Source organism: Mauremys mutica, chromosome 20 (genome assembly GCF_020497125.1).
Source record: "Mauremys mutica isolate MM-2020 ecotype Southern chromosome 20, ASM2049712v1, whole genome shotgun sequence".
In the NCBI taxonomy this organism is placed as follows: Eukaryota; Metazoa; Chordata; order Testudines; family Geoemydidae; genus Mauremys; species Mauremys mutica.
This window is the reverse complement of record NC_059091.1, coordinates 23,748,028-23,772,079: the sequence shown is the minus strand read 5'-3', so window position 1 is coordinate 23,772,079 and position 24,052 is coordinate 23,748,028. Positions and strand designations below refer to the sequence as shown.

The 24,052-nt window shown below is 59.4% G+C and overlaps 2 protein-coding genes across 8 annotated transcripts in view; one reads left to right on the top strand and one right to left on the bottom strand.

The window, feature by feature from the left end:
* The window catches only part of RFX1 (regulatory factor X1), a 49,584-nt gene extending 44,775 nt beyond the window's left edge, over positions 1-4,809 (top strand). For all 6 annotated transcript variants that reach the window (XM_044994632.1, XM_044994631.1, XM_044994635.1 and 3 more), the window contains one exon: positions 230-4,809. In XM_044994632.1, the coding sequence (XP_044850567.1) occupies positions 230-396 (167 nt within the window). In that variant the 3' untranslated portion in view covers positions 397-4,809. The remainder of the gene's footprint in view (positions 1-229) is intronic.
* A 1,003-nt stretch (positions 4,810-5,812) lies between these two features.
* Positions 5,813-22,959, bottom strand: DCAF15 (DDB1 and CUL4 associated factor 15). 2 transcript variants are annotated; one of them, XM_044995688.1, is made up of 13 exons: positions 22,825-22,959; positions 21,350-21,447; positions 21,024-21,159; positions 19,846-19,952; positions 18,479-18,618; positions 17,854-18,024; positions 13,358-13,975; positions 11,736-11,827; positions 9,746-9,874; positions 8,793-8,878; positions 8,319-8,453; positions 7,745-7,860; positions 5,813-6,430 (listed from the first exon to the last, which is right to left on the bottom strand). In XM_044995688.1, the coding sequence occupies exons 1-13, from the start codon at positions 22,957-22,959 to the stop codon at positions 6,375-6,377; spliced, it is 2,019 nt and encodes a 672-aa protein (XP_044851623.1). In that variant the 3' UTR covers positions 5,813-6,374. The 2 variants fall into 2 exon arrangements, with proteins under 2 accessions (XP_044851623.1, XP_044851624.1); XM_044995689.1 differs by having other exon boundaries at positions 8,319-8,423.
* Positions 22,960-24,052: the final 1,093 nt, after the last annotated feature.

The window sequence follows — 24,052 nt, the reverse complement described above, 5'->3', positions numbered from 1 at the left end:
AGTCGGGCCGCAAAGGGGTTCAGGGGAGACGTGGGCCCCAAGCCCCCCATCAGCTAATCTGTGCAGGCCGCACCCATGGGACAATGGAATAGTTAAAGAAGGGACCATCCTGATTGGTCAGGACCGGGAGGGGGGCGGGGCCAGAGAAATACAGGGTTTCGGGCACAGACAGTGCAGCCCCCGGATACTCAGCACCCTCCCTCTCCCATCCCTGATCTCTTTGACTCAGATGAGGAGGAGGAGGAAGAGGAGGAGAGCGACGACGAGATGCAGCAGGAGATTTCCCTCAACTCCAATGACTCCACCAGCCTGACAGCCGAGCCCCTGGAACCCCCCTCCAAGCTCTCACGGACGGACTCCAGGGGGATCTTTGTGCAGGCTCTGCCTTCCAGCTAGAGGCCAGAGCGACGCCTGCGTGGGCCTGGAGTCAGAACCGCCCAGCCAGAGCCGAGTCCTGTGTCCAGTTGCTCCCGGCTGCTGCCTAGCGATAAAGCTGAGCTATTCCTTGTCTCCGAGTGGTATGCAAAGCGCTTTCATTTCCGCCCCCGGCCCCGCTGAGCCCGGGCTCGCCCCCCTCCCCAGCGCGGGTGCTCTGTGGGCTGCGGAAGGCTTGTGCAGGGAGAGGGCCCCGTTAGGGGGGAGGCGAAGCAAGATGCCATTTCACACCACTACACCCCTCGCCCCCGCTCCGACGCCCCGGGCTGGGTGGCTCCTGCAGGGCTGCTGTCCTGCCGTGTGGGGGAGCAGCTCCCTCCCCAGCCGGGCACAGGGCTGCTGGCCTCCAGCTTCGCTGCTTTTTACTTTCCCGAGATGCAGCTTCTGCCCTTTCCCAGGTGTGGCAGAGAGCATCATGGGACTTCTGAACAGGAGGCAAGTGCCTGTCTCCACCCCTCACCTGCCAGCCCCTCCTAGCTGTCAGAGCCGCGGTCCAGCGGGACGATTCACTTGGACTCACCCAGGCAGCGATTGAACCAGCCCCCCTGTCCACACGGGCCCAGGCTGTCCAGCAAGCTCCTTGCACAGCCAGTCTGGCTCCCAGCTTCCCCCCGCCAGGGAAGGTACGGCAAGCCAGTGCCAGTGGGCGGGGCTGCAGCTCCGCGAGAGCAGGTGTAGCGTCCTTTAGAGAGCTGCACAATCAAAGGGCCGCGTCCCCTCGCTTTTAGTGGCTAAGGGACTCGTGCAGGGCAGCCCCCAGTGGGGCTTGTGGGGGCTGGCCATGCTAGCCCCTGGCACACCTCACAGGTCATTTATAATGACTCCCATTGGCAAGGGCACAGGGGCCAGCTCTGTGTCATCAGCGCGCTCAGCCGCCCCGGGGAAGGCTCCGGGGCCCAGCCCCTTCGCTCCCTGTACGGCTCAGCGCTGCCCTCTCCCACCTGCCGGCCGGCCGGCCTGCACGGGGCTGAAACCTGGAATTCCGGGTCAGCTCCTGCTCGCCATGCAGGGGACGTGCGGCAGAACCCACGTGCCTTAGGGAATATGCATTTGTTGTGCCATACGCTTCAGCTGCCGGAGCAGCCCCGGCCAGGAGGCTCCTTAGAGAACAGGCTGGGGTGGGGGAGACGGACGGGGGCTGAGCGGATATTTCTCCTCTCAGCCGCAATGCGGGATTACGGCACAGAACCCGTGGAACTGGCAAAGCCACGGCCAGAAAACCAGCGGCGTCTCTTAGTGGGCGAGAGCAGGAGCCGTGGCAAAGCTGCCCTGGCAGTGATCTGAGTCTGTCGCAGCCCCCTGGGAAGTTACGTCCCCCCCTCCCTGCACAATCCCTCGCGGCTTCGTTCTTCCCCTCCCGCACATCACGCTGCCGCTTGGTCCTGCTGGTTCCAGGAAGGGGGGTGAGGAATCTCCGGCCCCCCCCGGCCTATTTCATTCCTGGTCTTGGATCTCTTCTCTCGCTCGTGTATTTTCTCCCCTCTCGGGGTTGGGAGCTCAGCCCTCGACATTCCCATCCTCACACAGAAGCTGTTCTCCCAGCGGCTCTGCTTAAACCCTCCCTAGTCGACCCAGTGAGCTTTGCCTGCTCGTGCTAACGGCTGTCGCAGATCCAGGCTCTGTCTGGGGCTCCTGCTCCTGGTGTTGTCCCAGCCGGCAGGCAGGCCCTGGGGGAACAGGAGACTCCAGAGAGCAGAGCTGTTTCACGGGCAGTTCTTCGCTCCCAGAGCCTCTGGCTACGTGCGTTCGTTCCAGGACGGCAGCTTCGGCTGCAGTGCAGCCCTGTCTGCCCTCTGCCCACGGTCCTGGCTCTTTAGATCAGCCCCCGAAGGGGCTGGGTCTCTGCTTCGCGCTCCAGCGGCCACGAGACCCAGAGACCTTCTCCCCTGGCCCTCCCCACAGGGATCCCCAGGCTCCTGGCCTGCATGTGCCAGGCAGGGCAGAGTGCTGGCCGGCCCCAGGGAGGGGGCTACTCAGCCATATGGCACGCAGCCTCCCGGCTCTGCCCCGTATGCAGGCTGGGTTATGGGCCCCGCTTGCCCCTGCTGCTGGCGCTGCCTAGCTGGCGCATCGCAGCGCCCTACGCTTGGCCAGTGCCCCCAGTGAGACATACCGGGGGCCTCTTAGCATCTCCTCCACAGCACCCCCTTGCGCACCGTCCCGGAAGGACGCTCTGCTCTTCGGTCAGGCAGCCGGCCCGGCCTTTCCTAGTCCCCTTTCTGCTGGGACAGCCCTGGGCTAGCAGGCCGAGGGGCAGCCCGCCGTGCTGACAAGCCCCGGGGCAGCTGGAGCACTGATCTTCGCTCAGGCTGTAGGAGCAGTGCAGTAAAGAAGGGAGGGTTCTGAGCAGCATTGCGGGACCGGGGGGCAGGTTAGAATGTCCGAACCCCCACACTGGGGGCTTCCTGGCAATCATGTTCAGCCCCTGACAGCTCCCCCCAAGATGGTCAGATGACCTCTGACCTCAGGCGGCTGGAGGGGCCGAATAAAAGCCCGTTCCCTGCTCTGGAGTCCTGCTGCGGGGTGAGAGCTCAGCTGCTCTCTGCCGGGGATTCCCGCAGCCCCAGCCCCCGTGGGCAGGGCTCAGCCCGGCAGCCCAGAGCTCCTGCTGCTCCCCTTCTTCATTCCCACCGTGGCTCCGCTAAGCTCCCTCGGGGCCAGGGCATTGCTACCCTGGGGTCCTGGAGAGCTGTGGCCGGCTGGGGCCCCCCCCGCCAGCCCCCGCCCCAGCACTGCCCCAGCCGGCAGGGCAAAGGGTGAGTGAATCCGGACAGGGCATCCGGTCTCAGCCGGTTAGGCTGGAGTGAGGCATGGGCAGGGTGCAGCCCCCCAGCAATCGGCAGCGTTTCTCCAGCGGGCAGGGGGCTTCGGCTGCTGGGGAGGATACAACCCGGCCCTCGCTTTCCACCAGCCAGGCAGCGGGAGGGGCCGTGTTCTGGGGAACGCTGCCCTACACCCCCACCCCAGGCCGCTCTCACCCTGCTCCCTCACGGCTCCCAGGAGTCCAACCCTCCTGAGATTGCACGGCCCAGAGTGCCCCCGGCTGCACCGCTCGGAGCACAGGCCAGGCCTGGCTAGCGGAGTGCAGCTGGCTTTGTATTTCACCGACTCCCATTGCAGCCGGTTCTGTGCCCTCGTCCCCGCCCCAGGGCCAGGCTCTGGGCTCCCCTGCGGGGCTGGTGGCTCCTTTCGCCCATGTAACAGGAGCCCACTCCTCGTGCAAGTGCAATTCCAGCTGGGTGCTGCTCAGGCTCTTCCATAGGAGTCGCCACCTCCCAAGGACCCGCCCCGGGGAGCCAAGCAGACCCAGCCCCTTCCCTGCCTGCTGGAGCTGCTGAGTGTGCTCGATGGCTCCAAGGCAAGGCCCTGCCCACGTGCCAAACCCCCCCCCCATAGGTTGAACCCCCAGCAGGTGATTTGCTGAGAACTGCCCCAGGCTGTAGCGCCCAGGGCAAGGCCCATTCACGCCCCTAGTGGAGAGACTCAGGAGAGCTGCAGTCATTGCCCATTGCCCCGGCCACCAGCCCAGCCTCATGCAGCTCCCAGCCAGTTTCCATTGTTGCACGGTTCCAGGCCGCCCCCACCGCGTCTCACAGCAAAGGGTCCTTGCTTGGCAAACACCTTGTTGCTGCTTATCTGTGTCTTCGACAGCTTCCCCCTCAGCTAGCAAAGTGCCCCCGTTTCCCATTGCAAACCCTGCAAGAGGGGACTCGACCCTCCCACTGTGAAAACGGCTGATGTCACCCCGGAGCTCTCACGCCCACCTGGGACCCTGACGGCCACGTGCCAGAGCTCGGAGCCCCTGAGAGCTCGGGGCCAGCGAGAACGTATCGGGGCTAGAGAAACACACACTAGCTCTGGCATCCCCGGTCCAGCACAGGGAAGGCGGCAGCGGCCACCAAAACCGTCAAGAACTAGGTAGTTTCACTGTTAGCTTCCAGCCGAGGCGTTAGGACAATACGAGGGTAGCTGCTCCCACCCCCTACGACCCTCCTCTGCACTTGAGCTCCCCCCCGGCTTTGGTTTAGGAACATTCAAGTCCTGTCCTGTTGCCATTCAGACTTGTGGCATGACCCCCCCTCGCCCCCCCCCAAAACCTACCTGCACTCCCCCCCCCCCCCCCGAGCAGGATGGTCAGACACGATCTTGCCTTTCTTTTGAGTTGCTGCCTTATAAAAATACCCTCTGCCCAACCCATGAGCGATGCTCTCCATCAGGGGGTGGGTCTGGGATCTTGCTTAGCCCCCGGTGCTGCTCTGAGAGAACACAGCAAAACGCTCCCTGGCGTCCCTCCTCTCCGCTAGTAACCAAGAGCCCAGCAGTCAGGCTCGGCCACTCTCCGCGCGCCAGAAACCAAGCTCGACTCTACCGGTTTGTAACTCAACATTAGATATTCTAGTTTTAAAGAGGAAAAGAAATCTGTGCTTTTGTATGTAATGACTAATCCTTACTATAAACCACTTCAATATTGTGAGATTGGTGAAGCTATAAATTACTTGATATTTTTGGGTTTTTTCAACCATCATGGCCTTATTTGTTCACTTTTTCCAGTGGTTTAAACCTGTGAGATAGATGTTTATTGCAAAAATCTACATATTGTATAAAATATATATTTTGTGTCAATCTTCTGTGCAGCAGCAGCAGCAGCTGTGGGCTGCGCTGCAGCCTTCACGTGGAGTGTGAAGAGCTTTTGTAGGTGTCCGGCCCAGGAGATGGGCAGTGCCTGTGATGGGATGACGTAGACGTGTGTAGTCTAGAGTGCAAACGCTGTTTTCTACCTTTTGTAGTTCTTTCTTAAGAGAAATAAATTCAGCCGTGTTCTTTGCCTCCGGCGCCACTTGGTTATTGGCAGCGGGAGCCGTTTGCCCGGGAAGGCTTCTCGCTAATCCCTGAGAGCACAGCCCAGTCACGTGGTGCTCAGCACACCTGGCCGGCAGCTCCGCTCCAGGCTGCGGTGGGGCTGGGAAGTGACCCCTGAGCTGCGCGGCACATGCACTCCATGCAGGCACCCTCCCCCGCGCCCGCAGCAGAAAGCGACGCAAGCCCAAGTCTTGGAAATTAAAACGTTTATTACAGGGAAACCAAAGCCCATTTGAGGAGAAACTAAATGATTAACAGTGGGGCTGGGGACTGTGGAATGATCCACCAAGTGTGCGGGCGGGGGAGAGGTGTGTTATCTGGACAAAGGAAAAACCTCCTCCACTGGAAAAAGTGCCTTAAACACTGAATGACACTTAAATAGACAGTGAACAGAACCAGGCAGTCTGGCCCCCTGGAGGGCGGGGGATTTGTTCGGCCACAGGATCACGCTATGCCCGGGGGAAGCTGGAATGCTGCTCCCTCACCCCCTCAACACCACCTGAACGGTCCCGGAGAGGGGCTGCGCGGGTCCTTCTCCCCAGGGCCAGGCGTGCTGCTGACGGCTTCGGCAGCACGCGGCCGGAGCAGTATTCGAAGAATTCACCATCTCCAATAAGCAGGGAGACGGTTAAAGTGGTGTCCCGAGCCGGAGGAAGAGGCTGCCCCATCGCCAGAAAGGGAGGACCCCGCCCGAGCAGCAAGTGCCAGGGCACGTTACTGCGACGTCACCGCAGCTCACGGTGACGGGGGTCAGGTCCCCTCCCACAGCATCCCGCTAGCCCGACTGAGCACGGGCACCACAGGAAACGCCGCCGGCAGGCAGAGCAGCCTGTAGCCGTTGGCAGAGGCAAGAGACTCGTGGTCCAACCCCAGAGGAGACGCTGGGCTGGGCCCTGGGCCGACAGGCATCCCCCTCCCCTAGGGATACTCCTACTTACAGCCACTTGCAGCAAAAAGCACGAGTTACTCTAATTAAAACAAGGATGAAGAGAAATGAAAACCCAACGAAACTCAACCAGGAGGAGGTAGTTAAATCCGACGTACAGTACGGCAGGAACCAACCCGGGCTCGCCTCCGCGTCACAAGACGATCCAGGTGTAGCGCTCGTTGTCTGCTAGCACCTTCAAGGAGCAGCCTAGAGATGGAAGAGCAGGTGGGTTTAAGGAGCTGCTCCTCCGTGGCCATTTCCCCACTCCCAAGGCTGGGCGGATGAGGGCGGGGGGGGGTCGCACCCGGGGCTGCGTTGGGGGTGGGGGAAGGATCCAAGTCTCTCCACTACAAAGTAAGGGGGCAGGATCCGCGCAGGGCCTGGGCCAGGAGTCAGCGTGGCTACAAGCCACCGTGCAGCAAGGGCTCAAGCCAGGGGCCCGCTCAGTGCAGATGGTCCTGCTGGGGGTTCGCGATTCAAGCCCAGCATGGCATGCCTGCCATGCCCGCCCCCATCCCCCGGCACGGCTCTGCCTGGCTCGGCTGCCAGCCAGGCGCGGAATCCCGTCCGCTGGCCTGCCCGTGCTCAGCTGCGGAGTCAGGAGACGCGGGGCGCAGGAGAGATGGGACAGGGTCCTGCACCCAGAGGGTGGGGACCAAGCCCCAGAACAGCGTGGGCAGCTGCCCCGGCTTCCCCCCGTTCCCATTAGAGCTCCGGCTACGGGATCAGCTGGGTCCAGGCTGGGAGGGGTTTGGTCGGACACCATCTGCACCAGGACTGCTGGGCGTTTGGCTGCTGCGTCTAACCCATCTGCCCAGGCTTAGCCATGGGCCGGCTGCAGGAATCCCGGGGGCGAGGGTCTCGGCTGCGTGATCCCAGCGGCCCCTCCTGGCCTTCACCCATACACAGGGATCGTGGAGCACGGGGGGGGAGTTTAACCGGGGGCCACGCAGGAAGAGCTGTGACTGGGCAGTTAGCCTCCCCCGTCTGTACCTCCTGGGGTAGCTCGAGATTAGAGGGCAGAGAGGGACGCCCCACACATGGAGTCTGGGGCAGGACGCGGCCTAGCAGAAAGTAACTGTCCCGCAACACGCCAGGGAGCTTAGAGGCCCCCCCGCTGGGCTCTGGAGGGGACCCCGCCCTTGGCAGCACAGCCCAGACACGCTTCGCCTCCCCTGGGCTGGAACGGGGAGCAGCTTCCCCGAGATCCAGCCTCCAGCAGCACAACGCACGGCTCGCCCAGGCCCCCGGCGGCCGCAGCACCACGTTCCTGCTGGGGGGGGCGCAGAGCACAGGCCTGGAGCCAAGCGAAGGGTTCAGGGCTCCATGGCCTCCCAGGCAGGCTGGGAGCGTAGCAGGTGAGCGGACTGGGGGAGCCGTGTGCGGAAGGGGATCTGAAGCAGGCAGCCAGCCGTGCTGCGTCACCCTGCCCAGCCCCTCTCACTCACACAGGCCTGGCTAGGAGACCCCGGAGGGGAAGCTGGGCAGCCCCTTCCTCCAGGGCTCAGCGCCCGGCTGTACCTTTATGAAGTGCCTCGTTCGTCATTCTGTTGACGTATCGCCCGCTGCTCTCCGGCACCAGCCACTTCATCACCATGTCCACGCAGCTCTTCCGGTAGGAGCTCCAGACGCTGCCGCTGCGGACGGGACAGCACCGTGAGTGGGCAGAGCAGGGGCCCGTCCTGGGGCGAGGCCCCCGCCTGGGATTTCCCAGAGGCAACGCCCTGGGCGGTTTGTATTAGTGCTGTCAAACGCAAGCGCCAGGCGGTTCTGGGGCTGGTCAGATCCCCGGACGCCCCACAGCCCCAGGCTCGGAGGCCAACGGCGGCAGGGCCCTCCGGACGCAGACGCCCCAGCTCAGGGGAGGTGGAAGGGAGGGAGCTGGGTTCCCAGTGGAGAACGCTGGCAGGCAGGGCCACTTTGGTTCGGAAAAGGGAGGTTTGAACTGGGATGGCACCAGGCTCAGCGAAGGGCTGGAGTCTAACCAGCAAAGGTCTGACGGCGCCAGGATCTGGGACTCGGCCCCAAGCCCAGCTCTCTGGAGCGAGCGTCTTTCCCCAGCTCACCCCAGCAGGCACTGGCCATGGCCACGCACCTGGTCTGCCCCTTGACTTCTGTGAGGTCTCCCACGCTGACGGTGACGAAGGTGCCGGTGTTCAGATTCCAGGCCACTTTCAAGCTGGTGTGATAGGTCTTTGGTCTGGAGGGGAGGCACAGGACACACACCGGCCTGGGCAGGTTAGAATAGGGGTCGGCTAGAAATTAACCATTTCCTCCCCAAACCCCATGGCACACAAGCCCCACGGTCAATCTGGGCAGTTACCCGGACCCCTGGAGCCCCTAGGGACGGAGGTTGGGTGGAGGGGTTCTGGCAAGGGGGTCGCCCTGTTGCTGCTGGAATTCCTCCCAGACACCCCCCCTCCCCACACACACTCCTCCGGCATCTGCTCCCCGTGACCTCCCTTCACACCAGTTCCTGCCCCTTCTGTGGGGACTGGGTCCCCTAAAAGCAGCCGCCGAGGGGCTGGAGAGACGTCGCGGGGGGGAGTGCGGCAGCAGCTGAACTCACCTAAGCTGGCCCTCTTCATCAGGAGACGGGAAAGCCAAGAGCAATAATCCGATATTGATTATCACTTGGTTGGTTTCTGGACACACCTAGAGGGAGGGGATTGGACAGTTGACTCGGGGAGATTACAGAGCCTGGCAGAGATCACAGCAGAGCACCGCTGGGCCGAGCGGAAGGAAGGTGGCCTGGTTGTATTTAGCCCTGGATGGTACCTCCAGAGCCCAGGGTTCTCTGTTAAGCCGCACACCAAGCACAGCCGCAGCCCGGGCAGCTGATGTGCACAAAAGACACCTGCCCACAGGCACTGCAGAGTCAAGACAGTAGAAACGGGGGCGAGAGCTGAAGCAGCAGCACCAAAGGGAGGGGCCTGACCCCTCCTCTCCCTCCCCCTCAGATTAGGTTAGTCAGGAGCTCCAACAGCCACCCCCAGAGCACTCAGCTGCCAGGTGCTGCAGCAGGAAGTGAGATCTCCACCCCCCCCAAAGAGGCAAGGTGCCAATCACTCCCCTCTGACCCCCCCAGCCCAGTGCAGCAGCCAGGGGAAATGCAGAGGCTGACACCTGTTCCTTCTCTGGGTTCCTGGCCAGACCATCTCTCCCTCCCCACCCGGTTCCCCAAGGAGCCCCCCCAACTGCCACGTACAGACAGGACCCGAGAAGGATACAGCTCCCAGGCATGCGATGCGGAGCGCCCAGGGCCTGGAGCCCACTGGCCACACCCTGTCACAGAGGAGGGCTACTGCAATCGGTTTCATTTCAGCAGCAGCACTACGGCTTCTGCCAGTTCCTTGCTCCAGTACGTAGCAGCCAACAGAGAAGTTTGTTGACCCTGCTGGAGGAGCGGCCGGCAGAGCCACTGGGGTTACTCCCAGCCCAGGCAGGGTGCTGCGGCTCTCAGGTCACGCAGCCGGTGGCTCGCCTGGCTCCGCGGGGGAAGGGACGCTCCCGCGCACTCACCTCTAAGATGACGATGTCGTAGTCGCTGAAGGAGCAGAACTGCCTGGACCAGGAGGCGTCGTTCCGGATCACCTCATTAATGACGTATTCAAAATCCAGAGTCAGCTGCTCCACAGTCAGGTACTGGCCCTGCAATGGGAGCGGAGAACCCAGACGCCTCAGCAGCTGTTTTCTCCCTAGTCCTAAGGGCCGGTCACTTTAGTTCCCACCCTCAGCCCAGCTGTGCTAAGCGGGTCCTGGCTAGTTAGAAGCTTTATGTGTGAGCCAGGGAACTCACTCCTCACAGTCCAATCCCACCCCACGATGGGACTCCGCAGAAAGGGCCCCTTTTCTCACCCCACAGCTCTGCACTGACACACACAGACACAGGCTGCTCCAAGTTTCTAGCTATGTAAGACCAACCCGGCTCCGAGGGCACACGCTGGAGTCGACTCAGCTCACCCATCACCAGAACTGTGAACCAAGTTTAACTGCGGGCTGGAGCTCTGCCCCCATGCACGAGCCCATTACCTCCTTCAGGGCCGGCAGCCAGGTTACAGGGAGTCGCTGGGACTCCAGAGAGCTGGGTGTGATCCCCGGCCCGGCCAGACTCCCTGTGTGACCGGGTGGGGGTCACCTCTTGTGCCCTCTATCCGGGCTGTAAGCGCGTCAGGGAGGAGCTCCCAAGGGGTGTTTGTTCAGCGCTTGGTGCTCTAGCCCCATCGCAGCTGGAGCCAGTAGGCCCCATACCAAGTCCATCAGCACCGAGACAGGCAGGACGGGGGCACCTCTCTGGCTGGCAGAATCTGTTACAACCAACGGTGAACAGAAACCTCGGCCACGAAGCCTCCCAGTGCTGAACTCAGCAGCCCTCCTCAGAACAGACCTGCTCCTGAGCAATCCCCCACCGAGTGCTGCTCATCATTTTACAGGGGTGATCGGGAACAGCCCCCCCATGCTGCAGACGGGGAACACGACTCGCCCAGTCACCCAGCAGCAGAGTCAAGAATGGAAGCTGGGTCTCCTGAGTCCCAGGCCAGTGCTCTGCCCACTACAGCAGTGGTTCTCAACCAAGGGGTCCAGAGAGCCTGTCGAGCAGGGCCAGCGTCAGACTCACTGGGGCCCAGGGCAGAAAGCTGAAGCCCGAGGCCCTGAGCCCCCCAACCTGGGGCTGAAGCCGAAGCCTGAGCAGCTTAGCTGCATGGGGCTCCCTGTGGCATCGGCCCCAGGCAACTGCCCTGTTTGCTACCCCCTAACGCTGGCCCTGGCTTGGATATGCAGAAAAGCAGGTGGGCCGTGGAGGCCTCCGAAAGAAAATGGTTGCGAACCCCTGCACTAGAGCACACTGCCTCTCCTTCACACTCCCCTCCCCCAGCAGATCCCTGGGGAACCTCCCCTCTCCCAGGGAGGGATCTGCCTCCAGCCCATGCCGAAAGGGAACAATCAGAATTCTTGTGACTGTAGAAAGCGTTGGTGAACTCAGCGAGGTTCGGCTGCCTCTCTGGGGAAGGCTGCCTGGAGGTGGGGCAGCGCGGTCAGTTTGCGCCTCAGGGTGTTACTCACAGCTGCCAGGTTCGGAATTGACACCTTAAAATGCGGCACTTGGTTCCGGACAAAGCACTGCATGCTGGGACTTGTAGTCTCCATGGAGACTACATCTCTGGAACAGCAGAGGCTGATGAAAGCTTTAGAAAGGACCCCCACTTCTGTCTGCAAGTCTCTCACCCACCATTGTTACGCCTGACACCTAAGCTGACAGCACTAGGTCAGACACTTTTCCCTTTGCCTCGTGCATCACGTGGCCAAATCCTCCATTTCCAGCAACGCGGCAAGATCAAATGCATTCAGCGGTAACAGAACATGGCTGCCAACCCCCCGAAACCGGCCGGGCGATCCAGGGGCAGCTGCGGGAGCATCAGCTCATTATTTGAAACTGACTAATTTCAAGCTGAGAGTGTCCCTTAAAGTCCACCCCGCCACGACAGGGCCAGAGCCCGAGGCCACGCCTGACCTGGAATATGGCTCTCTCCTTCAGCGGCTTGAGGTTTCGCCCTCTCAGGTCAGTTACGACAAACGGCAGCGAGATCTTGTCATCCTCGTATTCTGAAAGGGAAGGCGGCGTGAGGCAGAGGCCACGTGGCTGGCGAAGGGCCTGGGCTTGCAATCCCAAGGAACCAGAAAAGGGATCTGCAAAGTCGCCTCCCGTGGAAGAGGCTTGGGAAGTGAGATGGCTGCTACGGCAGCAGGAACAAACCACTGGCCTCAGCCCCCTGCTCTAGTGCGATATAGTCCAGAGAGAGGCTCTTCCTGCTCAGACCCGCTCCACGTGCATTTCCGGGCCAGCTTTGGTGACCAGAGCTCTTGCTCCCATCAGCCCTAGAGTCAACCCAGCTCCGGGGGAACGAGCCAGATGCTACGACTCCTGTATTGCAAGTAGGCTCTGGGGCCTGGCTTTTTGTTGTGGGGTTCTGGCCCAGGCCTGGGGCTCCTAGGTTCTACCATGGCACAAATAAAACCTGCCTCCAGTTACACCTGGGCAATGCAATCAGAGGCACCAGGCTGGGCCAATGGTGGGGGGGGAGCGGAGATGGGGCAGTGAAAGAACCTAATTACAAAAAGCTGGACCCGCCGCAGTGAACTGGCACCTTCCCAAGAGGCACAAGGGCAATTAACGAAGGCGTCCGTCCTTCAGTCACCATTCGCTGGGACAGGACCATTTAGGCAAGTCAGGGAAGATTCTGGCAATTCAGCTGGTCGATGTGCTGCGGAGACCAGGGTGGAACTCTGGTCTTTCAGAGCCTCATTAACCAGCCTCCTGCTCGCTGCGCCAGGGAAGAGACCAAGTGCCAGAGCACATCTGTGCCAGCTGGTGCGGGAGGGACAGGACCAGAACTGCTCTGGCAGCCTGGGGCCAGGCGTGTGCTGTACCAAGGAGCTGGGGGGCGGGGGGGACCTTTCGGCACTGTGCAGAGACTGGCTGCTCAGGGCACACCTACACTGCAGCTGGCAGGGAGCTTCCAAACGTGGCTCAAGCTGGAGCTCCGGCTCCCCCAGCCCAGGCGTCAGAGCCTGAGACGTGCCCCGAGGCTGCTATGGAGAGATCTCCCCAAGGGAGGGGACAGGGCCCCACTGGCCAGGGGCCCCTTCTGAGCATTACAGAACCAGGAACTAGCGAGGGGGGTGTCTCAAGCCCACAGCACCGGAGGGATGGTGGAGAAGAGAAGTCCCATGAATGCAGAGCGGGCACAGCTGTGCCCTGCAGGGACCCCATACAGGGGCAAGGGGCAGTTGAATCTCTGTAGCCTATTCAGTCCTCAGCCGCTCCACTGAGGCTTCCAGCAAAATGGCCTCGTAGCACTGGGGGGTGAAGGGATTGGGGTGGGGTGGGGGTTAGCAGCATGGAGGCCTGACTGCTGGGAACCAGAGGGAGACCCAAACTCACCGCGCGGGCCGGACACTCTCAGTTACAATGCACGCAAGTCCAATTACGAGCAGACTGAGGGGTGAAAGGACCCGGGCTCCAGCCGAAAACCCCTTGAGTTCCCAGTCGGCTCAGCCCTACGCGCAATCCCAGCCCCTGGGCGAGTCGGTCTCTGCACCGAGAAGCGGATTGGCCTCCCTAAGCCTGCTTACCGTCCTCCGGCTCCGCCAGGTCGCTGGGCTCCAGGCCATAGCGCAGCTTGGTGTAGTTGACGTAGCCGGGCTCGGCCGGCTGGCTCTCCAGCTCCGCTCCGGCAAGGGGAGAATCTTTTGGGGGCTGATCCCCTTCTGGAGTTCGGTCTCCCCTGGGAGACGAGAGGCCATGATGCAGGCAGCAGTAACTCCCGGAGGGCCCCGAGCACGGCCTTGCCTCCCACGCTGCATCAGCAGGGGGGCCCTGGGACAGGGATCTGTGTGGGCCGGCTTCCTGGGCAGGCCGGCACTCAAACCGGCTGCCACCCACCTCCTCCTCTTCCGCTGCGGCTGGGCCTTTAGCCTCCTTGGCCCGCCGGAAGATATCGGCCACAAACTCTTTCGCCTTGGCCACGGCTGGCGACAGCTCCATGGGTCTGACGGGGCTTTCTGGGTCCTGGGAAGTGCTGCAGGCGGACGATGGCGCGGCAGCCATTCGGCAAGGGCAGCCATCTCTTTCCATCCGCTCCTCCGCACCCGCTGGGCACCGCGTGGCACCTGCAGCATCACAAGCCCCGGCGTGGGGCGACTGGGGCTGGTTCCGTCTGTCGTAGAGGATTTGGCAGAAGTTGCTGTCCTCTAAACCAGAGAGAGGTGAGGAAGGGGTTAAAGAGGCCATGGCTACACAGAGAACAGTTTCCATGGAGACATCCCTCAGCATCTTCCACTGGCTAAGTGGGAGCAGCAAGGTCTAGTGGATAAAGCACCGAGTGTCCGAAAACCAGAGTGATGGGCACGGCATACAAACCATTCCCCCCCGGGCTCTGCCACTGCCGTGCTGTGACTCAGCCTCTCTGCGCCTCAGGTCCCTGCACTCACCTGTAACACGTGCCCTCTTCTGTCAGACGCTGGCAGATACTCGGATGAAGAGTATTCGAACTCTGCCTCCGTTTAGACAGTCAGGACCCCGGGTCAGCAGTACCACCCGGCTCCTGGCAACGCTTTCCCATCAGTGCATCTGACAGTGCTTCGCAAGCTTTAATGGATTTCCCCTGCTAACCCCCGGGGAGGCAGGGCAGGGGGGACCAAGGCAAGAGGTCACACACGGAGTCTGAACTCAGGGCTCCCAAGCCCTAGGCACATCATTTCAGAGTTTGGCTGAGATTCGGAGAGCCATCGAAGGGGGTCGGCTGCCCACTTCCCATTGGTTTTAAGGAGAAATGAACACGCAAAGCCTTAGTTCGCAAAACAGCTGCCCGCTCCCTGAGGCCGGCTCTCTGGGATCTGACGGTGCTTTGCGGACATTAAAGAACTGAGCCTCCAAAGCTCCTGCACAAAGGAGGCAGGTCCCGGCCGCAGAAACGTGCACACAAATGTGGAGTGACTCGCCCCAGGTCACACAGTGAGCCAGTGGCGGAGGCAGGAGCACAGCTGGGAACAGAACCCAGGAGTCTCAACTCCCAGCCTCCTGCTCTGGACTCTCCAATACGCTTGTCGATACACCAGGATTTCCCTAGAATAACACAACTCAATCTCTAATATACCCCCCACAAACCCCCCCGCCCTGCCCGTGGGGTGTGGGTTTCACCCCTTGGCCATTTCCCAGCAAGTTTCTCTGTAAAATGAGACATTACACACATCGGGCTGCTCTCCTGGAGGAGGCCAGGACGGCTTTCCAGTACTCGCTAACATGGGTCAAGTTTACCTCTTCCAATGTCTAAAACGCTGGGAAACCAGCACGTCACGTGCTTCCAACCGCCCGTAGGTGAGTGAGAAAGAGACTTAATGTCCCTGCATCACATTCTCCCCTTTGAGACCCTTCCCCTACGTGCCTTACATGCCTCCCACCTCACCCACCAAATCTCTGCTCCACTGTCAACTTCTCTCACCCAAACAGACTCCTAGAGCTGGAAGGGACCTCGAGAGGAATCTAGTCCAGTCCCCTGCACTCATGGCAGGACTGAGTATTAGACCAGGGGTTGGCAGCCTTTCAGAAGTGCTGTGCCGAGTCTTCATTGATTCACTCCAATTGAAGGTTTCACGTACCAGTCATACATTGTAATGTTTTAGGTGGTCTTTCTATAAGCTTATAATATAGAACTAAACTCGTGTTGAATGTAAAGTAAATAAGGTTTTTAAAATGTTTAAGAAGCTTCATTTAAAATTAAATTAAAACGCAGAGCCCCTCGGACTGGTGGCCAGGACCCAGGCAGTGTGAGTGCCACTGAAAATCAGCTCGCGTGCCGCCTTCGGCATGTGTGCCATAGGTTGCCTATCCCTGTATTAGACCATCCCTGACAGGGGTTTGTCTAACCGGCTCTTAAAAACCTCCAATGCTGGAGATTCCACATCTCAGCATGTCCTTCCACGCTGCCCTTAGGTATGGGACACCCACCCTGAGCCAAGCCGTGAGGGCCCCATAAGGCTCCCAGGAACAGCACATGCTCCCATTGTGCCAGGCTGCGAGATCTGGACAACATACCTGTGCATTGCTACAGCAGCTTGCAATCAAGGATCTCAAAGCACTTTACATATTAACCCTCGCAATCCCAGAGGGTAGACAGAGTGGATAATCACTAGCTCTAACTTTTCATCAGCAGATCTCAAAGCACTTCTCAATCCTTCTAATCGGTGATAAAAAGTGATTCTTTTTAAAAATTGCATTTACTGAAAACAGCTTATTTAAATTAAATACATTTTCTTTTTAAAAATACACCTAAGATTAAATTTGAAATGAGAATCACCCATGTTAAAACCTAATCTCACTATAATCTACTCAAATTACTTAAATAAATTAAAATATGCTGTGTCGATGAGCTCTCCTCAAATTTGAATGAGTTGGATTATACACAGCAGTGGTTTTCAACCTTTTTCATTTGTGGACCACTAAGAAGTTTCAAATGGAGGTGCGGACCCCTTTGGAAATCTTAGGCTGTCTGTGGACCACAGGTTGAAAACCACCGATATACAGAATCGGGGGAAAACCAACTCTCTTTTGAGGTCAACCCAAGCTTTCTAAATATGTCAATTTCCTGTCCTGCACTAGGGGTACGTATTATTTTCAGTCACTACAATGGGGCGAATGCTAGTAGGTACATATTTCTCAGATGTACGTTCCTTACAAAGGAAGTTGGTATCATCCTTCCCATTTTACAGATGGGAAAATTAAGGCAGGGGACGAGGAAGTGACTTGCCCAAGGTCAACCAGCAGGTCAGTGGTAGAACCAGGAGTAGAACCCGGGTCTCCTGGGTCCCAGTCCAATACCCTAGCCACCAGACCACACTGTCTACTACAGGATATCAAACTCAAAGGACCATGAGGGCCACATGAGGACTAGTACATTGGCCCGAGGGCTGCCCCCACCCCATCCCTTCAATGAGGCTCCGCCCCTGCCCCGCCCCTATTCCAACCCCTTCCCCAACGTCCCCACCCCTGCCCCGCCTCTTCTCCATCTCCCTCCTGGAAAGCGCTAAGCACTGCCAAACAGCTGTTTGGCGGCAAGAAGCACCTGGAGGTAGGCGGAGGAGTGGGGACGTGGCACGCTGGGGGGGAGGGGGGTGGCAGAGGAGGGGAGCTAGGCAGCTGCAGGAAGTAACTCTGGGGTGTGTGTGGCGGGGAAGCGCAGCACATGCGGGGAGCTTGGCAGGCCGCAGCAAATAACTTTGCGGGCTGCGTGTTTGAAACCCCTGGTCTACTACGTATAAACAGAGGCTCAGTCCCGCCCCCCGCCCCCACACTTCCTCTGCTGGTTTTCTTACATTGCAAGCTCTTTGGGGCAGGGACATCGGATGGCGCAGCACCTGGCGCAACAGCCCACCAGGCCCTACCGCAATAGAAAGCAGCCATAAGACCCCCCTTCCCTCCCTCGAGGTTAGTGCTTGAGACCAAGCTGGAAATCCAAACCCCAACAAGGCCGAGGGGGTTGCCTTGTTCTTAGGTGGTTCAGCAGTGGGGGAATGAGAACCTGAGGTCTGATGTATCTTGAACCCACCTGAGGCCCTACCTTAGCCTGGGAAGCTGGGCCTGCCAGCTCTCCCGTGCCCCACTTACTCATCTCTAGGCCCAGTGACTTGCAAGATACCCGACCTCCCACTGACCCCTGGTCCCTCCCTCTGAGCAGCGCTTTCACAGCACTGCACTCCTTCTGAAGCCAGGGAGTTTCCAACCCCTGGCCAAGCCACAGGCCTGGGGGTTGCTGAAAGCACCACACTTAGTAGCTGCGATGCTCAAGCCGGTTGCAAGAGAAGGATGGCAATGAAGTTCTCTGGCCTGTGTTATACAGGAGCTCAGACTCGATGAGCTAATGGTCCCTTCAAATCCAAGATGAGGGAGAGAAGATACCCTGGCTAGACGGACTAAACTGAGCAGCCATTCTCACACATCCAAAGCCTCGCCGCTGACCTTGCTGAAACACCCAGCGAGGCCCGGAATTCCCAACACGGCGTCTTCCCAGGAAGAAATCCACGCACGTTAGCGCCCTCTAGTTCCAGCTGCCCCAGAGAGGCGCGGGTCTTACCTGCGGTGTGTACGGAAACAGCACATGCTACGAGAGAGTAGCTGGTGTTCAGCAGCACCACCTGGTCCTTCTTGAGCTGGAAGGCTGGCTGGAATGTGGGGAAAGGATAGACCACCTGGTACTTTGTGTGCAGCATGAAGCCGTGCTGCAGGCAGTGGGCGTTTGGGTCCCCTGAGAACACACAAGGAGAGGGACAAGTGAGACCATCCCTGCCCAAAAGACGAGAACAGCTGGGGGTCAGACAAGCAGTCAGTCCCAGAGTCACCCACACTGAACGCGCCTAGCACCTGGCAGGGTAAGAACACTAAACGAATCCCACCGGGAGTCCGATTACATTACCCTCATTGTGCGGACCTATGAGGAAACTGAGGCACGGAGGATGAAAGCTTGTCCAAAGATCATGCAGCAAGTCAGTGGAAGAGCTGGCAAGAGGACCCAGGAGTCCCAACTGTCCACTAAACGAATCAGGAAACCTCACTCTGTCCTGTCACCAAGTCTATCACCCCACCTTCACCAAACTGCCGAGCGTCACGGCTTGCCTCATCCGACCCCCGTTAGGAAGATGCACATCAGCTTTCCCGGTGAGCATATTCTCTACAGCTAGGGAACCGTCCCCCTGGCTCACCTGGATGTGCGAGGGCCATATCCCTGCAGCTGGGACAGTACATGAGTGGGGGCATGGCCACCGTGCTGATGTAAATATCCCGATGGTTTTCATCACTCATCATCATCATGTTCATCAGCAGGCCGTTTGCAGAGCGTGTGCTGCCAGGGAGACAGGAGACACCTTTGGTCACTTTCAGAGAAGTTCAGGGATTCAAACCCTCATCTCCCTCTTTTGAACCCACATCTTCCATCCATGGTCTCTGTCCTAGCTTGCAAATCAGGCCTTTTAGCCAGTCGTTAAATGGGAGAGGGGGCAATGAGATTCTCTCCTCAAAGGGTTTAATCAAAACTGGAGCCGCTACTAAATTAAACTGTTGTAAAAGAAAAATAAGAGCCTCGGGGCTAAGAGGCAGGACTGAACTGCTCTCGGATCTTTACGAACATGTTTCACGTGCAGTGACATTACACTGAGAGCTCCCAGCCCCACTCCCAGTTACTGCTTGGGTGATTAAAATGTCACCATTGACTTTGATTGCAAGCTTTCTGGGGCAGGGACAGTCTTTTGGTTCAGTTTGTGCAGCGCCCAGCACAATGAGGTCCTGGCCCATGACTAGGGGTTTGAGGCACTATCGTATCACAAACTAATACAATGCAGAGGAAAAAGCAAAAACACACACGTCTTTGCCAAAACTAAGTATTTATAGTAATTAAAAACAGATGGAGAACAAAACAGATTTTTTCTTCAAAACGTGAACAAAGAAACAAGAGAAGTCAAACGATTTCAACTGATAAGGGGCCTTATCTGGAACACTACTGCAGCCTCTTTCGACAGGAGTTTGTATTCTGCTAACCAGCCACAGTAGATGCACCCACCAGCCTCTCTCATTTGCCAGGTCAGGGCATTTGGCTCTTCCAACCTTAGATTCAGCTCAGCAGGAGGTGGGAGTGTAACTGAGCCATAGCTCTCCCTCAATATCCCAAAGCACCGCTTCCCCACTCCTGACAGCCTCAGACACGCCATCTCCTAGGGCTGGGGTGAGCTGACAGCGTGTGCCCGCATGCAGGGGGAGGCTGAAGCGAAGGCTTGGCCTGCGCTGACCTGGCTGCACCCAATCTGTGGATAGGACGAAGACGTCAGTTTCCAAGGCTGTCAGTCCTATACTTGTGTGTTAAGTGAAGTATTTATAACTATTTTAAAGAGGCAGGAGTGTATCACCCAGAAACCTCAGGGAGGAGGCTGGCAGCAGCAATGAAGAATTTGCTATGGGTCCCTCAGTCTTTAACCTTTTATGGGAGGATGTGAAGTTGGGAGTGCAGGAGGGAACTCAAATTCTGGCCAATTCACTCCCTCATCCCTCAAGACAAGACTCATTCAATGGAACTCACTTGAAGCCAAAGACGATGACCTTGGAGGAGTCACTGGGCCATTCGCACACAGTCAGGTAAAGGTCACTGTAGATTTCTTCATCTTGAAACAAGCGAACCTGTCGCACCTATGGGCACAACAGAGCAAATCAGATTGAAACCTGATGTGAGAAAACAGATGACCAAGCAGTGGGATCTGGAATCAGAACCGCCACCAGACAACTGTAGGGCCTGACGAAGTGGGTATTCGCCCACAAAAGCTTATGCTCCAATACTTCTGTTAGTCCATAAGGTGCCACAGGACTCTGTCACTTTTCATAGGGCCTAAGTTACTTGGGAAGGTCTTTTAAGAGGCTTAGCCCTGGTCTACACTATGAAGTTAGGTCGAATTTAGCTGCATTAGGTCAATTTTATAAGCAATGTGTCTATACAACCAACACGGTTCTGTCAACCTACACAACTGACTGTATAAAACCGTTTTCTAAAGATCGACTTCTATAAAATCAACCTAATTTCGTAGTGTAGACATTGCCTGATCTCGGCTAAGGGTGTCTCTGAAAGATGTTTGGTTTGGCACAGAGAAGATAGGTGACTTTACATTTTGGATGCCCCTTTCACTCAGAAGGGTCTCAAAATGCTTCATCGTTACAAACTGATTCCATACAAGAATCACTGCATACAGCTGCCTCTGGGGTGAAGCACGACAGTAGTTTGACAGTGCACAGCAACACTGCACTAGCATTTAGCACAGGAAGAACTGAAACCGTGGGGGACATTTAGGGAGGCAAAATGTGATGAGCTGATTAGGGATCTGAGGACAGCAGCTCCTCAACTCTAGCAAAATGCACCCGATCGAGATGTCAGTTTTATGCCTTGTTTAAAAGGTGATGCCTCTTGCACCGTAGTACCTCCTACAACCGGACTGGGCAACAGTGGTCAGCACAGCACCCTCTAGTCTCATACAGGGGCAATGACTCAAAGGAAAGAGAGTCCCCTACTGAATCCCCATTCCCCCTTCTGGGTTTTCCCGTGAAGTCTCCCTTCCAAGCACTGGCCACACCTAACCCTGTTTAACATTAGATCCCTCTGGATCACAGCCCAAAGGGGGAATATCTGCAGGAAGTGGGTCTTCATTCCCACGCTCAGTTGCTTCAGGAGCCATCCCTCCCCCAGGGCCAGACTGGGGGCATCATACGTACCAGCTTCAGCTTGCTGTGCACGTTGAATTCCCACCAATAGAGGTGGTAGATGTAGAAGGAGAAGTCGTCGTCGCCGCTGTTGCTGGTATATGACAAGACGTACCTCCCACACTTGGAGAAGCCGAGGAAGATGTGTCTGGAAGATAAGCACAGGACCATAGCTCAGCCCAGAGCACTCACATGCATTCACATCCCCATCTCACCAAACTTGCTGGGCATGGAAACTCCCCATGAGTTTGTCTGCCCCCCACCTCTCCCCCATGGAAGTCAAGCTGAGAATGATGGATGGCCCTGCCAACCTGCCAACGAGAAATGCCACATCTTACCCTGCACACAAGAAATCTTCGTCAACAATATTCTTCAGGGAAACGCACACCCTTGGGGGCAGCTTGCGGAAGAGGCGTGGAGAAAGCTGCCCGCTGATCTGGAAAGAAGGGAAGTGTCAGAGGCTCGGGGGTACATCCAACAAGAAGCGGGCTCAAGACATCCCAAAACGTGTCCTGAATTTCTACCCGTAGATGCCTTCTGCTTGCGACCCCAGTGTGAGGAAGGAGCTGAGCTAGACAAGGGCTATGTGAGCAGATATCGCAGTCGGGGTGTTTATTTCTGGTAATGGTCACCGTGTTAGTTGCTGCCCTTGGGCTCTCCTGACAAGTCACCATCACAGCCCCCAGGGCTGGGACTTTTGGGGCAATGGCTGCACGGAGCAACCTCGCTGCAGGGTCAGGGCAGCAGAACAGAGGCTGACACAGAAAACTAAGTGCCAAGACTCCTAGGTGAGTGGGGTCTAATGCACTGGGGGTGGGGAGAGATGTCGGGAGCCAGGACTCCGGGGTTCTATCCCCAGCTCTCTGCTCAAATCATTTCACCCACTTCTGTAGAAACTGCCCTCTCTTCTTTCAGAGCCTCTTACTGCCCCCCCGAGACCCCTCCCCCTCCCACAATCACACCCCAGTCCCAATCAGTCAGACCCCCCTTCCCTGTGCCACTGCCCCTCACAGAGCCCCCGTCCCCCTCCCCTCAATGAGCTCCCTGTGGGAAGCCCCCCCTCCCCTGCAAAGCAGCCCCCTCTCAGTGAGCTCCCCCCCTCCACCCGAACTCCCTCACAGGAGCCTCTCCTCCCCCCTCGTCCCTTTCAGGGCTCCCCATCAATGAGCCCCCCCACAACCTTCCCTCACAGGACCGCACCCCAGTCCTCAATTAATCCCTCTGCCCCCGCCCTGCCCCCCCTCGGTCCCGTCCCACAGAGCCCCCTGCCAATGAGCCACCCCACCCCCAATGCCCCCCAGACCCCTCCGCCCCGCCCCCACATCCCTCCCCACAGAGCCACCCCACCCCCACTGCCCCCCAGACCCCTCCGCCCCCACATCCCTCCCCACAGAGCCCCCCCAGCAGTGAGTGCCCTGCCCCCAATGCCCCCCACAGAGCCCCCCGCCCCGCCCCCAATGCCCCCCACAGAGCCCCCCGGCAGTGAGTGCCCCGCCCCCAATGCCCCCCACGGAGCCGCCCGCCCCGCCCCCCACATCCCTCCCCACAGAGCCCCCCCGGCAGTGAGTGCCCCGCCCCAAATGCCCCCACAAACCCCCCGCCCCCGCCCACACATCTCTCCCCACAGTGCCCCGCCAGTGAGCGGCCCGCCCCCAATGCCCCCCAGACCCCTCCGCCCCGCCCCCACATCCCTCCCCACAGAGCCCCCCCGCCAGTGAGTGCCCCGCCCCCACATCCCTCCCCACAGAGCCCCCCCGCCAGTGAGCGGCCCGCCCCCAATGCCCCCCACAGAGCCCCCCCCGCCCCGCCTCACCTTGACCCGGTCGAGCTGCCGCACCACGTGCTCCCGGCGGCCCCGCACCCCCCCGGAGGAGGATCCGCCCCCCGCTCCAGCCGGGCCCCGCTTCCCCCCCGGGCTGCCCCGCTCCGATTTCGAGCTGGGCGCCATTTTCCCCCCGGCCCCCTCAGCTTCCGGAACGGCCCGGCCCGCCACCGCCTCCTGCGCCCGGGCCCGCCCACGCTGCTTTTCCATTGGCCAGCCCCGGAGCCCGCCGGGATTTAAGATCTCTCCGCGATTCTCATTCGTCAGATGGACTGTCAATCATAGGCGTCCCGCCCCTTCAGGGCAAGCGCACCAATCAGAATTCGTCCCCGCGCCCCGCCCCGTCAGTCCGCGTTGTCCGGTTGGTGGCTAACTCCTGTCAGTTTCTATCTCGTTTGGTTGCTATGGAGAAAAGCTATGAGCTAGGCCCCGCCTCTCGGGCTGGCAGGCGGCGAGACCACGGGCCCTTGGGCGCAGGGGGTCTCCAGAGCGGGGCGTCTAAGCGGTGCCTGAGAAGTACCGGGTGCTGGGCCGTCGTCATGGGAACAGGGTCTATGTGGCCTCAAGGTGCCTGAGGCCCAGGCATCCCGCGGCGGTGACAGCCCAGCCCTGGCACGAGAGACGTTGTAGCGCCCGGTGGGGCCACAGCCAACCACATGGCGCCCAGTGCGGCCACAGCCAACAACGTGGCGCCCGGTGCGGCCACAGCCAACAACGTGGCGCCCGGTGGGGCCACAGCCAACCACATGGCGCCCAGTGCGGCCACAGCCAACAGCCTCGCACCCGGTGGGGCCACAGCCAACAACGTGGCGCCCGGTGCGGCCACAGCCAACAACGTGGCGCCCGGTGGGGCCACAGCCAACCACATGGCGCCCGGTGGGGCCACAGCCAACAACGTGGCGCCCGGTGCGGCCACAGCCAACAACGTGGCGCCCATTGGGGCACCAGCCAACCACATGGCGCCCGGTGAGGCCACAGCCAACAACGTGGCGCCCATTGGGGCACCAGCCAACCACATGGCGCCCAGTGGGGCCACAGCCAACCACATGGCGCCCGGTGGGGCCACAGCCAACAACGTGGCGCCCATTGGGGCACCAGCCAACAACGTGGCGCCCGGTGGGGCCACAGCCAACCACATGGCGCCTGGTGCGGCCACAGCCAACAACGTGGCGCCCGGTGGGGCCACAGCCAACCACATGGCGCCCATTGGGGCCACAGC